At 39.4% G+C, this 15,384-nt stretch overlaps 1 protein-coding gene across 1 annotated transcript in view; it reads left to right on the top strand.

The window, feature by feature from the left end:
- The window catches only part of RANBP17 (RAN binding protein 17), a 428,276-nt gene that overhangs the window by 339,196 nt on the left and 73,696 nt on the right, over positions 1-15,384 (top strand). The window contains exons 21-22 of the mRNA XM_023218928.3: positions 4,670-4,777; positions 9,805-9,887. Of these exons, the coding sequence (XP_023074696.1) occupies positions 4,670-4,777; positions 9,805-9,887 (191 nt within the window). The remainder of the gene's footprint in view (positions 1-4,669; positions 4,778-9,804; positions 9,888-15,384) is intronic.

Below are 15,384 nucleotides of genomic sequence, written 5' to 3'. Positions count from 1 at the left end.
TACAGCTGCTGTTAGTTCTTTTCCCTGATACATAATGAGACAAAGGAATCCCATTTGCTCACTTATTCAGCAAAGTGGGCTAAGGGCTGTGCTAGGTTCATGAGGAATATAGATCTGACCCCAAACAAAGTCAGTTTCTTATTTACATAAATTACTATAATCAAATATAGAAAGTGCTAAGAGCCATAACAAAGATACAAACAGGACAGTGAGTGCATTTAGCTGGGGAATCAGAAAGGGCTCTGGAAAGGTGAAGGTGTTTCCTTTTGTCTTACCAAATAAGTAGGATTGAACCATATGGAAATAGGAAGAAATACAGGTTTTCGATTGGTCTAGGCATCAGGTTGAGGGAGTCAGTAGCAAAGATGTTTTGTTACAGATACTATTCATTTCATGGTTGGAAATATAGTTTTTTTGGGACTCTTGAATATCAGTCTAAGGAATTTAGACCCTTATTCCATAGGTAGTATAAAAAAACTAATGGTTTTGATTGACTAACAAAATCAGAATTGTTTCCAGAAGAAAGTAATTGGCAATATCATTTTGGGCAAACTGAAATAGAGAAGAAAGTAAAGCTGAAAATTCACTGTTCGGCAAGCATTTTTTTTTTTTTTTTTAGTTTTATTTCTGTGCCAGGCAAAAGGAATGCGAGAATGAATAAAATGATTGCTCTTTAGAAGCCCGCTCTCTAGTTGATTACACATGACTAATAATCAGATGTCAGTGTGTTATAACAAAGATGCATGCAAAGGGCTATATGAGCATGTATGAGAAAAAGAGCAGTGCTTTTTGCAAGATAGAGAAAGCTTCTCAGCAGAAGTGAAAGTTAAGCTAAGCCTTGAAAGATGGATAGGCATTTGCCAGACACAAGAGAGGAAAGGTTTCCAGCAGCAGTCCCCTTGTGAACAAAGGTTCAGATGTTTACATATTCATGGAGTACATTGAAGCTCTGAACTGGCAAGCTATTTCTATTCTGGAGCCACATCCGCAAACCCTGGTGTCCTAACACTTTAAATGAAAATTCTTTTGCCTTCTGGTATTAACAACTGATGAATGGGTGGATGGACGGACGGACGGATGGATGGATGGATGGATGGATGGATGGATGTTGTAAAGAAGCAAACCTGATATTTTTCACATTTTCATATTTGGTATCCTATCAGGCAATGTCATATCATTAATGCCTTTGATTTTTAATTTATCTGATGTGGACCTTAGAAATTCATTGAGAAGATCTCAGTGAAAGCAATTAGATCTGTGCTTCTTCTACCTAACGGCTCCCATTCTCTTCTTCCTACTCATATATACATAGTCCTCACAAGGCCACTGGAAAATTAAACTCCTAGAGTGGGTTCTGGTTCTCATCCTGTAATTGAGCCTGGCACTCTCACTCTGCAGCCCTTTTAACCTCTCTGTTGAGTAGACCCCTACTCTGCTTTCCAATAATCCCTCATTTTCTCTGTGGCAGTCACCTCTGTCAGAAGCATATTAGAATTGGTACCACTCTCGTTCCACACAGATAAAGAAGCATCCCCTTATATCTCCCTGCCTTATCCCATAGTGAATATTGTGTGCTCTGAAAAATATCATGGTCCTAATGCCATTATAGAATGCCTTGCAGAGGCCTATATGGGCCTCTGGTATTCTTTGGTTCGGAGATTTGGGTTGAATCCATTTTCTCATGAGCCTTCCAGATGCATTCCCACTAATGAGTTTGTGCTCAGGAGGTCCATTGGTGGAATATTTTCTCACCGGTGCTCCTGTGGCATTGGTTCAGAATTTCTGTACTCAAAACATCCTTATTATACGTCGGTCACCCTGATTTGAGCATGTGTTCCCCAAGATTAAAAGGTATATCTTTCTGGCCAGGGATGGTGGCTCATGCCTGTAATCCCAGCACTTTGGGAGGCAAAGGTGGGCAGATCACGAGGTCAAGAGATCGAGACCATCCTGGCCAACATGGTGAAACCCCATCTCTACTAAAAATACAAAAATTAGCTGGGCATGGTGGCGGGTGCCTTAATTAGCAAAAAAAAACCCCTTAACAAAAAAAAAAAAAAAAAAAAGGGTTATATCTTTCTTAACTCTGGATCCCTAGCCCTTAGCACAGTACATAGCACATGGTATCTACATCTATCAAAAATAACAGCTTTTCTAGTCCATAGAAACAAAACAGTAAGTTGTCTGATAACAGTCAAAATAAAGTGAATCAAGTGGACTGACTTTATTTTTGTTATTTTCATCCAACTGAAACCTTATTCTCACATATACACTCACTTCTTATCCCCCTTCCCTGCCTTATTTTCCTTTGTAGTACTTTTTTTTTTGAGACAGACTCTCACTCTTGTCACCCAGGCTGGAGTGCAGTGGTGCAGTCTAGGCTCATTGCAACCTCCGCCTCCCGGGTTCAAGTGATTCTTGTGCCTCAGCCTCCCGAGTAGCTGGGATTACAGGCGAGCGCCACTATGCCTAGCTAATTTTTGTGTTTTTAGTAGAGACAGGGTTTCACCATGTTGCCCAGGCTGGTCTCGAACCCTTGACCTCAAGTGATCCACCCACCTCAGCCTCCCAGAGTGCTGGGATTATAGGTGTGAGCCACCATGCCTGGCTTTCTTTGAAGTACTTTCTAATGTATATTTATTTTGTTTATTTTCTGTCTTACTAGAATATAAACTCCATGAGGGCAGGGATTTTCTTTTTTTTTTTACTGGTGTCTGGAGAGTGTCAAGCAATGCTTGTTATAGAATAGGACTTCAGAAAATAGTTGATAAGAAAACTGTTTCAGTATATACAAATGCAGCCTTAGCATGGTATGTATATCTAATAGGAGAAAGTATTGCTTTTTGCACTTTTAGGAAGCATACCACTCTTAAAGTTATAGATGGCTTATTTTCATTGAACATCATGTGAACTGTTTTCTAAAACTTCAAAGTGAAATACACAATTAAATAGTTCTAATCAAATAAACTACACTTCATTTTTAGGTTGCATGTTTATAGCAACAAATAATGTATTGAAATCTATTTTGTGCCAGGCCATGCATTCAATAAGTATTTAGCATATGCCCTCAAAAAGCTTATAATAGGAGAGATATACAAGTACTATGATTATGCTAGCACCGGGTTCCACCACCATACACAGGAGACACTCCTAACCCTTTAGGGAGAGGTGGGAGGCAAGTGCATGTGATGTCAGAGAAGGCCTCCTAGGATAATTGAGACCCATATTGAAATCCGACATTCAAATAGAAATTAGCAGGAAGATGGTAGGTCTCTGCTCTTTAGAAATGCACTATCTAATGGGGCAGACAAATAACACAACCAAGCCTAACATACTGTGTTGTAAGAGATATGGTCATGAGTACTCATTGAACGTAGATGAGGAAGAGACTGATGCCTTTGGATAAAATAGAGAAAACATCCCATGGGAGATAAAACTTGAGCTAGGTATTGAAAGACAGGTATATGTTAGACAGAAGAAGTGGTTTATGAGGGAATGGAGACAAGAGCTGGCATTAGTGAGTTTGCAGGGAGTTATGAAAAGCTAAATCATGAGCAGAAATGCTAAGAGATGAAGCTGGAGGTAGGCAAGAACCAAATCTTAAAGGACCTTGAACACCATGCTAAGGAGTTTGAAATTTATTCTAAGAGCAGGGAAGAAAATTGTAATGACCTCACCATGGAGATTTCTACCCAGAAGCACACCGAAAAGAAACACCATTAAGTGATTTAGTTTAGCATTTTGATCTGAAACAAAAGACAAGTATGTTGGAAAACATCAGAAAGAGACTTGAGGATTGGGAAAAGAAAAGAGAAATGAAGACAGTGACATAGAGTTTTTCTGCTACAGTTTGGGACCTTAATCCTACAGTCATGTGTCTACTTGGCAAGGAGATGCCCAGTGTCGATTAAAGGGCCAGTGGAGCTGAGTCAGTTTTCCAGGTTCTGATGGCCTTTGGCGTAGATTTATCAGAGGCATATGCTCCTTAGTGTTAATAAGGATGTTAGAGAATATCTCCTTGTGTGTACATGGGACTATCTTTAGTGACACTTATGTTGAGTAGATTAATAGTTACCCAAAGCTTTTCTTCAAGCCAGCATCCCAGATATTCCTTGGAGCTACAGTGAGACCAAAAAGAGCAATTCAACAACATTTTTTAAAAAGAGTAATTTTGAAACTGAGAGATACGTGAGGTTTATTATTACTAGTTCCTTCTACTTTTACATATGTTTCAATTTCATAACAAAAATATTTTTCTAAGTAGTGTAGTACCCAAGAAACTGATAATAACTCAAATATATGTTTATCCTCATTCACTAAATTTATTTTCCTTTCCTGCAACATTAGGCATAAATCTTTAAATGTGCTGCTTATATGATACTTGAAAAGTGTGTATTTTATTCAGTATTCTAACAACAAAGCAATATAATGTGTAGGATATGTTACAAATAAGAACAAATCACTGGCAGCCCCAAAAATATATGTATATCTGTGCATGTTAGGGAGAGCGATTTATAAAATGCCATTGTATAGTATAAACATAGAACGAATTAGTATAAACATAGAACAAATGTGGATTCCCTTTTTGTGTGTGTGTGTGTGTGTGGCACTAATTTTCAGGAACAGTATTTCTTTAGGCCCTTAAATTCTTTAACAGGCTTTATAAAAGGTACCCAACATATCTTCCCATTCTTCAAAATGCTGTTGAACGGTGGTATGGAGAGCCAGCATGTACAACTCCCATCTTGAAACTTATGGCAGAACTGATGCAAAACAGGTAAGCAGTGTGACCGGCAGTGAAAAAAACAGTCTACTGTTAGCAGAAATCTCCAACAGTCTGACTTTCTTTCTTGGTTTGTGTATTTTCAAGGTAGTTAGCAAGAGCCCAGGAACCAAGACTTAAGATGATTAGTGAAAACAGAATTAGAGACGTAAGATTGAGGCCTTTTGAGAGAAAGAACTACAGTATACTTGGCTGTCTATGGGGACTAGGGAAATAGAAAATAAATTGAAAGACTGCAGCCACCATTATTTAAAATATTCAAAGGTACAAAATGAAGGGAGGGCAGCTATTTGAACTATTTCAGTGCTTAAATGCAATTCTATAGAATCTTAGTTATTGTCCTCAGCTAGCTTTTGAATTTGTTTGCTCTTGCTTCTCTAGTTCTTTTAATTGTGATGTTAGGATGTCTATTTTAGATCTTTCCAGCTTTCTGTTGTGGGCATTTAGTGCTATAAATTTCCCTATAACACTGCTTTAGCTGTGTCCCAGAGATTCTGGCACATTGTCTCTTTGTTCTCATTGGTTTTAAATAACTTATTTTTTTCTGACTTAATTTTATTATTTACCCAGTAGTCATTCAGGAGCAGGTTATTCAGTTTCCCTGTAGTTGTGTGGTTCTGAGTGAGTCTCTTAATGCCGAGTTCTAATTTGATTGCACTGTGGTCTGAGAGACTGTTTGTTATGATTTCTGTTCATTTGCATTTGCTGAGGAGTATTTTACTTCCAATTATGTAGTTGATTTTAGAATACATGCGATGTGGCACTGAGAAGATTATATACTCTGTCGATTTGGAGTGGAGAGTTCTGTAGATGTCTATTAGGTCTACTTGGTCCAGACCTGAGTTCAAGTCCTGAATATCCTTCTTAATTTTCTATCTCATCGATCTGTCTAATATTGACAGTGGGGTGTTAAAGTCTCCCACTATTACTGTGTGGGAGTCTAAATCTCTTTATGTGTCTCTAAGAACTTGTTTTATAAATCTGGGTGCTCCTGTATTGGGCGCATGTATATTTATGTTAGCTCTTCTTGTTGCATTGATCCCTTTACCATTATGTAACGCCGTTCATTTTTTGTTTTTTTTTTTTAAGTCTGTTTCATCTCAGAGACTAGGATTGCCATGCCTGCTTTTTTTCTTTCTTTCTTTCTATTTGCTTGGTAAATATTCCTCTATCCCTTTATTTTGAGCCTATGTGTGTGTTTGCATGTGAGATGGGTCTCCTGAATACAGCACACCGATGGGTCTTAACTCTTTATCCTATTTGCCAGTCTGTATCTTTTAATTGGTGCATTCAGCCCATTTACATTTAAGGTTAATATTGTATATGAATTTGATCCTGTCATCATGATGCTAGCTGGTTATTTTGCACATTAGTTGGTGCAGTCTCTTCATAGTGTCATTGGTCTTCATATTTTGGTGTGTTTTTGCAGTGTCTGGTACCAGCTTTTCCTTTCCATAATGAGTGCTTCCTGTAGGAGCTCTTGTAAGGCAGACCTGGTGGTGACAAAAATCCCTCAGCATTTGCTTGTCTGTAAAGGATTTTATTTCTCCTTTGCTTATGAAGCTTAGTTTGGCTGGATATGAAATTCTAGGTTGAAAATTCTTTTCTTTAAGAGTGTCGAATATCAGCCCCCACTCTCTTCTGGCTTATAGGGTTTTTGCAGAGAGATTCGCTGTTAGTCTGATGGGCTTCTCTTTGTAGGTAACCTGACCTTTCTCTCTGGCTGCCCTTAACATTTTTTCCTTCGTTTCAACCTTGGAGAATCTGATGATTATGTGTCCTGGGGTTGCTCTTCTCAAGGAGTGTGTTAGTGGTGTTCTCTGTATTTCCTGAATTTGAATGTTGGCCCGTCTTGCTAGGTTGGAGAAGTTCTCTTGAAGAATATCCTGAAATGTGTTTTCCAACTTGGTTCCATTCTCCCTGTCACTTTCAGGTACACCAATCAGTGGCAGGTTTGGTCTTTTCACATAGTCCCATTTTTCTTGGAGGCTTTGTTCTTTCCATTCTTTTTTGTCTAATCTTGTCTTCACATTTTATTTCATTAAGTTTATCTTCAGTCTCTGATCTCCTTTCTTCCGCTTGATCAATTTGGCTATCGATACTTGTGTATGCTTCACGAAGTTCTCATGCCATGTTTTTCAGCTCCATCAGGTCATTTATGTTCTTCTCTAAATTGATTATTCCAGTTAGCAGCTCCTCTAACCTTTTATCAAGGTTCTTAGCTTCCTTGCATTGGGTTAGAACATGCTCCTTTAGCTCAGAGGAGTTTGTTGTTACCCACCTTCTGAAGCCTACTTCTGTCAATTCATCTGTCTCATTCTCTCCAGTTTTGTGCCCTTGCTGGAGAGGAGCTGCGATCATTTGGAGGAGAAGAGGCATTCTGGTTTTTGGAATTTTCAGTGTTTTTTCTGCTGGTTTTTCCTCATCTTTGTGTATGTATCTAACTTCGATCTTTGAGGCTGATGACCTTTAAATGGAGTTTTTGTATGGGGGTCCTTCATGTTCATGTTGATGTTGTTGCTTTGTGTTTGTTAGTTTTTCTTCTAACAGGTCCCTCTTCTGCAGGTCTGCTGCAGTTTGCTGGAGATCCACTCCAGACCCTGTTTGCCTGGGTGTGCAACATTAGTGGAGGCTGCAGAACAGCAAAGGCTGCTGTCTGCTCCTTCCTCTGGAAGCTTTGTCCCAGAGGGACACCAGCCTGATGCCAGCCAGAGCTCTCCTGTGTGTCGACCCCTGTTGGGAGGTTTCTCCCATTCAGGAAGCACGGGGGTCAGGGACCAACTTGAAGAGGCAGTCTGTCCCTTAGCAGAGCTGGTGTGCTGTGCTGGGAGAATCCCTCTTGTCAGGATCAGCTGCTCTCTTCAGAGCCAGCAGGCAGGAATGATTAAATCTGCTGAAGTTGTGCCCACAGTCGCCCCTTCCTTCAGGTGCTCTGTCCCAGGAAGATGGGGCTTTTGTCTGTAAGCCCCTGACTGGGGCTATCACCTTTCCTTCAGAGATGCCCTGCCCAGTGAGGAGGAATCTAGAGAAGCAGCCTGGCCATAGCCGCTTTGCCACACCTAGCCCAGACCTTCCAGCCTCCTTAGCACTGTCAGGGGAAAACTGCCTACTAAAACCTCAGTAATGACAGATGCCCCTCCTCCCACCAAGCTCGATTGTCCCAGGTCAACTTCAGACTGCTGTGCTGGCAGTGAGAATTTCAAACCAGTGGTTCTTAGCTTGCTGGGCTCCGTGGGAGTGGGACCTGCTGAGCAAGACCACTTGGTTCCCTGGCTTCAGCCCCCTTTCCAGGGGAGTGAATGGTTCTGTCCCACTAGGGTTCCAGGCACCACCAGAGTATGAAACATTACTCCTGCAGCTAGCTCGGTGTCTGCCCAAACAGCTGCCCAGTTTTGTGCTTGAAACCCAGGGCGCTGGTGGTATAAGCACACAAGGGAATCTCCTGATCTACATATTGCAAAAACCATGGGAAAAGCATAGTAACCCGGCCGGGTAGCACATTTCATCATGGCTTCCCTTGGCTGAGGGATGGAGGTCCCCAGCTGCTTGCGCTTCCCAGGTGAAATGATGCCCCATCCTGCTTCTGCTTATCCTCCGTGCCTAACCAGTCCCAATGAGCTGAATTGGGTACCTCACTTGGAAATGCAGAAATCACCCACCTTCTGCATTGGTCTCACTGGGAGCTGCATCTTGGCCCCTCCCCAGATGATTCTTTTTTTTTTTTTTTTTTTTTTTTTGAGACAGAGTCTCAGCCTGTTGCCCAGGCTGGAGTGCAGTGGCCCAATCTTGACTCATTGCAACCTCCGCCTCCCAGGTTCAAGTGATTCTCCTGCCTCAGCCTCCTGAGTAGCTGGGATACAAGCACGTGCCACCACACCTGGCTAATTTTTATGTTTGTAGTAGGGACAGGGTTTTGCCATATTGGCCAGGCTGGTCTCCAACTCCTGACCTCAGGTGATTCACCTGTCTCGGCCTCCCAAAGCGCTGGGATTACAAGCATGAGCCACTGCGCCTGGTCCAGATGATTCTTATGTAGCACAACTGTCCTAAGAATTACCTTCTGAAATTTTGTTATTTTGGAAAATGTTATCTTGCCTATATTTCTCTAGAATTTAATGCAAATTATGTATATGCATTTCTTTAATCAGAACTTGCATGCCAACAATCATATGTTCATAATAATATTTCTAATAGGTAATCATTGTACTTAATACTAAAGCATTTTTAAAAAGCATGGAAAAGCAAAAAGTTGTTTTATTCTTGGTAAACAGGTCTTTAGCAATGTCTTGTTTTTTGGTAGTTTTTGTTTTGCTAATCCTTTTTTTAAAATGCCACTGTTTCTTAAAAGCCAAAGCAGTGTTTAAAAATCAAATATGTCAGGAGGTCATGTTAGTTCTTTACCCTGTTCACACTTCTCCAACCCCAGCAGGAACCAGGGAAGTAGAATTGCTCTCAGTGAACTTACGAGATTTGTTTCTCTTTACTTAAGTTGTATGTAGTGGAAACTGTCATGTGTTTGAAATATGCTTGAAGTATCAGGTAATTCATTACACATATGTGCAGTATTTTAAAAATACTGGATTTCCTATTCATCACTTTAGAATTTGTTTTAAAAATGTATATCAGGCACTGCAGGAAACCTCAAATGTAAATATATATCATTATCCAAGTATTTGTCTAAACTTAGACATCTGGGATGTTTTATTATTATCCATCATCCAGTTGGCATGAAAGAAGGGGCAAGAAATCTGTGATAAAGAATGTCAGGATATCGTTTTGACAGATAAAAAAGAACTCTTTGATTTAGCAAATAAATGAAAATAATTCTTCCTAATTGTCCTACTATCTTTAGAGTGAAGAAATTAGCATACGTATGTTATCAACAGTTTGTAAAATGGAGTGGAATTTAAGAGAGAATTGTACTGCTGCTACTTCTTATAAATGAAAATGCTAGGCATTTGAAATCTGTGTTTGGTTTCTTTATCTTCACATACAGTCCTTTTTTTTTCTGTATTTCTTAGATCCCAGCGTCTGAATTTCGATGTATCATCTCCTAATGGAATTCTTCTCTTCAGAGAAGCGAGTAAAATGGTTTGCACTTACGGTGAGTATCCTTTTCCATGTGTCTCTGCAATATCATTTTATCTCTTTGGAGGGAAGAAAGATGTTAGTTATTTTGTTCTTTTGAACTTTCATTTCTTTATGAATTTGTGAAGTGGGTAATACAAGTGCAGAAAGCCAGGTAGCTATCATATTGGCATCAGGAGAAGTAAGCAGCATGCCTTTGACTAAATCATGCCTGACCAACTTGATGAATTTCTTTTGGATAAAATTGCAGTGTCAGTAGATGAGGGAATACACTAGATAGAATATTGAAAAGTTACAGCATATTCAAAATTGCTCAGAGTTACATCAGGGAGTTTACTATGTTGAACCAAGGAATGCTTAAACCAGGATGTCACTGAATTGTAGGAAAATATCCTTGTAAAGAGGAATAAATATTTTATTATGAGGAACTTTTGGGTACTGCACCTCTAGAAGCAGAGTTCTACAGGAAAGATTGTCCTATTCAATTATAGTCCTAAATTTAGTATGTGGTTAGCAGTTTGGCCCTTACAACTACCATAAACTCTAATATTTGCCAATTCTGACACTGTCATCAATGAAATTCTCTACTCTCTGTGACCTGTATGTAGATAGGGAATGGAGATAGGATGGATAAAAATCCGCTGTGACCTAATTTGGCACACAGTGACTGAATGTCAACTGAGCTGGGCTCTGTGCAATGCACTTCTCCTTGATAAATGTTTCCCTGTGTCCTTTTTTTCCCCCGTCTGTTCTTTCCCAAATCAACAGCAAAGTCTTAAGTAAATTTAGGCTTAAAAATTGCCTGAATCTTTTTTTTTTTGAGATGGAGTCCCACTCAGACACCCAGACTGGACAGTGCAGTGGCACAATCTCAGCTCACTGCAACCTCCGCATCCCAGGCTCAGGTGATCCTCCCACCTCAGCCTCCCAAGTAGCTGAGGTTATAGGCACGCCACCGCACCTGGCTAATTTTTGTATTTTTAATAGAGGCAGGGTTTCACCATGTTGGCCAGGCTGGTCTCGAACTCGTGACCTCAAGTGATCCACCCACCTTGGCCTCCCAAAGTAATGGGATTGATTACAGGCATGAGCCACTGCACCCAGCCGTGATTCTCCTATTTCTTTTTGAGTATCAAGAAACAAACTTTACAAAATTTTATAAAGTCCCTTTATTTTAATTCTGCATGTGTTTGTGCATGTATGTAAGAACAACCAATAGAAGCATTATCTCTTTTTTTAAAGTAAAAGCCTATTTTTAAAAAGAAAGAAATGGGTGTTATAAGTTGTTTTTACCTCATTTCAGAACACATTCTGGGGCTCTGATCTGTATACATTGTGGGCCTCCATTAAAATACTTCATTTTAATTGCACATCTGATTGGTAGAATTTGAGATTTTTCATATGTAAAAACTAGAGAAAGCACCTATATAGGAGAGTAAACTTGTACTCTCTTATTTTCATCTCTACCAGTAACTACATTGCCACAACTTTTGTATCCTGTTTGAAAATAGACACATTAAAATCATATAAAGTGGGCCGGATACAGTGGCTTATGCCTGTAATCCCAGCACTTTGGGAGGCCAGGGCAGGCAGATCACTTGAGGCCAGGAGTTCAACACCAGCCTGATCAACATGGTGAAACCCCATCTCTACTAAAAATACAAAAAATTACTCAGGCGTGGTGGCAGGCACCTGTAATCCCAGCTACTCGGGAGGCTGAGGCAGGAGAATCGTTTGAACCTGGGAGGCAGAGGTTGCAGTGAGCCAATATTGCACCACTGTGCTCCAGCCTGGGCAGCAAGAGCGAAACTCTGTCTCAAAATATAAAATAAAAATAAAATCATATAAAGTGGAAATACTTTGCCTCCTAGAGGTAAAAATGGACGCATTTAAAAAAATTCTAATACAATTTGCCATACTTTTAGTGTATATCTAATTCTGTTCCATGTTTTGTCAGATAAGATGTGTGTCTGGACCTTTTTTCAAAAACAGCATGGTATATTAGAAAAAGCACAGTTTTCGGATTTATAACATCTGAGTACTAATCCTATTACCAATACTTTATCAACTCCATGACCTTCAGCTAAAATACTATATATACCTCTTTGTGACTAGTTTTCTCTTGTATAAAATTAGGACTACTAAATACCTACTGACTTACCTGCCTAGTTGGGATTAAAAAGGTTAATTGAGCTGTTCTGATAAAAGGCCTGACACCTCTCCTTGTTCCAAAGCCTATCTCTTATACTCACCAAGCCAGCCTTCTTTGGACAGGGGTTCAACAACCCACATCATTGTTTTGCTCAGCAGTGCTTCCTGTTTGGATCACACTGCCCTGCTTCCTCTGCCTGTAACCAGTGATGAGTTTCTATTTCCTCACTTACTTAAAGGAAATAAACAGCACATATGTAAGAATCTCTTAGTAATCAATAGAACTTTAACTATGCATATGTTAGATTCCTGTTGCCAGTTACAATTGTATCATTCCTACCCCTTTCTCTGGATCTTTCTTTTCACTAAATGTATTTTTTCTTTGGGGGCTTATTTACTGTTGCACTAGGGCTGTTAAGAGAAGCCAGCTTCCTCTTCCAGTATCACTGACTTTCTAGGACAGAACGTATGTCCAGTAAGTGACACCAAAAGGAATCTGACAGAACAATGCCAAATCTATGGGCTTCAAAAGTTGTTCCGTTCTCTGTTGGGTTGTCTGACATAGAAAAAGGCATTTCAGCAAAAGTTGAGAAAAATAACTATGTGAGGATTATATTGGAGGATGAGGAAGAGGAGACAGAAGAGAAAGGAAATGAAAGGATAGGAGAAGTGAAGTGGAGTGAGGGAAGAGGCAAAACCTTCAGAGCATTCTTGCAAAGAAAAGCCAGTAAGGAGTTTTCTTACCCGGAAGAAAGACGAGGTTAGAGTAAGGCTCTGCTCTTCAATTTAGACTAATAGTACTGGTAGCCTTCCTTTTGTTATCAGCTTTTATAGTCTTATATTAGACCATTTATCATACATTACCCTGTTGAATCCTCAAGGTAGGTATTATATGCTACTCACTAGTTATATGACCTTGGTTAAGTTGCAAGCCTCTCTTGCTTCAGCTTCTCGTTAGAGAAAATACTACATACCTCAAAGACATGGTTGTGAGAATTCAGTTAGGTAATGTATGGGAAGCCCTTAGAGTAGTTACTGACTGTGATTACTGTTATGAAGAAATTGAAGCTCACAGAGGTTAAAAATTTTGCCAAATATTACATAGCTAGCAAGTAGCTGAATTGGAATTTCATTCAGTCATACTGACAGTAGTCTTTTCATATTCTTTACTGCCTCTTGGGATTTGCCAAAATAAGATTTTACCATGGATATTTATGATGAAGCACTGTTCTTTAAAGTATGGTGATTTCTATCTCTAAACTTAAAGGAAATCAAAGGTTCAATGGAAAAGTGTCCTTCAACTGGGTCACCAGTGACTCTGACAGTGACTTTGATACATGCACTTTACATAGAATAATAGAAAAATGTCCTTAACCTCTACTAATTCTCTTGCTGGTCCACATAAGCCATCCGATTTGTCTGTCTTTACCTTCTGTAATGTTTTATTACCCATGCTTTTACCTCTGAAAATTCTAATATACACATTGGAGGAAGATCATGTAGTTGCCATTCAGGAGTCTACAAGATGAGGGAAAGAGTGACTGGGAGGGCACAGAAGAGCCAGGATTGTTTATTTCTTTGGTAAGCCAAGGTGAAGGAAAGGAAAGCCATTAGAGGAAAAAGGCCAGAACATTCTGTGATCCCTTCTGTTTCCATCCTCACTGGGTTTCTTCTCTGATCACCTCTCAAGAGCAGTTTTTGGTTAGTCAGTGATCAGGGCGGTGCAGAGAGGGAAGGAATCATTTCCAAATGCAACTGACTTGTTATGTATTTTGTAAAATACCTCCACCTCACTGCTCTGTGAGACTGGCAGAAAAATAATACTTTTGATATGCTGTTTTATTTATCTACAGTCTGTCATGATATACTTTGATGTAAGTTTTTAATTTTGCTTCAGCTCTCAGCTCCTCTTGCCGTTACAGCTCAGGGTCAGCAATGAGGTTAGCCACAGTAGCGCAAAACAATTTCCTGTTTGTACAGCCCAGGTAACATTTGGGTGAGGATTAAATTTTACCACATTTTCTACTAGCCCAAGCCTATTATTTCTAATGAGTTTTAAATTGCTTCAAGAACATGTATTTCAAAACTTAGTGCTATGATCCGTTCAGCCTGAGCAACTTAATAAAAGAAATTTCTTTCTTAAATTTTTGGTTAAAATGTTGCATGCAGTGTAATAAATGTTATTACTTTGGAAACCTACTTCTCAGTGTTAAGAACTGGATGATTTTTATGTTCAATTTTCATTTGTCTAATCTTTCCTTCTCTTTGCCTCTGGGTCCTGGTATCTTTAGTGACATCTGTTGGTTGAAGAGTGCACAGAAGGGAGAAATAATGATTGTTTTCATAAGATTGGCCAAAATAGAACTGCTTCATTTCTTCCTTAGGTACCTGATTTAAGAATGCAATGTATAAAGATTCTAAACTTTAAAAATGGATGGTACAAGCTATGATTATTCACTGTACATAAGAATTTACATCAGGGTTCTTTTAAGCAGTATATGCTCTGGGTGTATGTAAGGTATAACTTAATATGCATAAATTGAATTTGTAAAGTGGTATACAAGCCACTGTTTCTCGTCATCACCTAGATAACAGGCCATTTGTTTTCACTGTTGGTTTTGTAGAGCTTTAGGGGCCTGTGAAAGTGCCACAGCAGCCCTCCAGAAAAAGGGGGAAAGAAGACTACTTTGCCACTTTGACCAGAACCACCCATCTTTGTAGTTACACTAGACTTGTCCATAAAAGCTATCACCTGTTAGGGCTTTTTTTTTAAAAAAAAAAAAAGAGGCTGAAAATCACTTGCATGTACTGTCCGAAGTATTGTAAGAATGGAAGATTAGAATGGTGTACAGGCATACTTCTTTTTGTTGTACTTTCCAGATACTGTATTTTTTATAAATTGAAGGTTTACAGCAACCCTGCATCGAGCAAGTATATCAGTGCCAGCATATGCTTACTTTGTGTCTCTGAGTCACAGTAATAAATGTGTGTGTACTGACTGCTCTGCTCTGGCCATTCCCCATCTCTTCCCCTCTCCTCTGGTCTCCCTATTCTGTGACACAGCAATATTGAAATTAGGCCAATGAATAATGCTACAATGGCCTCTAAGTATTCAAGTGAAAGGAAGAGTTGTACATGTCTCACTTTAAATCAAAAGCTAGAAATGATTAAGCTTAGTGAAGAAGGCATGTCAAATGCTGAGACAGGCCAAAAGCTAGGCCTCTCACACCAAACAGCCAAGTGGTGAATGCAAAGGAAAAGCTCTTGAAAGAAATTAAAAATTCTACACTAGCAAACACACAAATGATAAGAAAAAGAAAGAAAGAAAGAAAGAAAGAAAGAAAGAAAGAAAGAAAGAAAGA

The sequence above is a fragment of the Piliocolobus tephrosceles genome, chromosome 4 (assembly GCF_002776525.5).
Source record: "Piliocolobus tephrosceles isolate RC106 chromosome 4, ASM277652v3, whole genome shotgun sequence".
NCBI classification, from domain to species: Eukaryota; Metazoa; Chordata; class Mammalia; order Primates; family Cercopithecidae; genus Piliocolobus; species Piliocolobus tephrosceles.
This window is presented reverse-complemented; position numbering and strand designations above follow the sequence as displayed.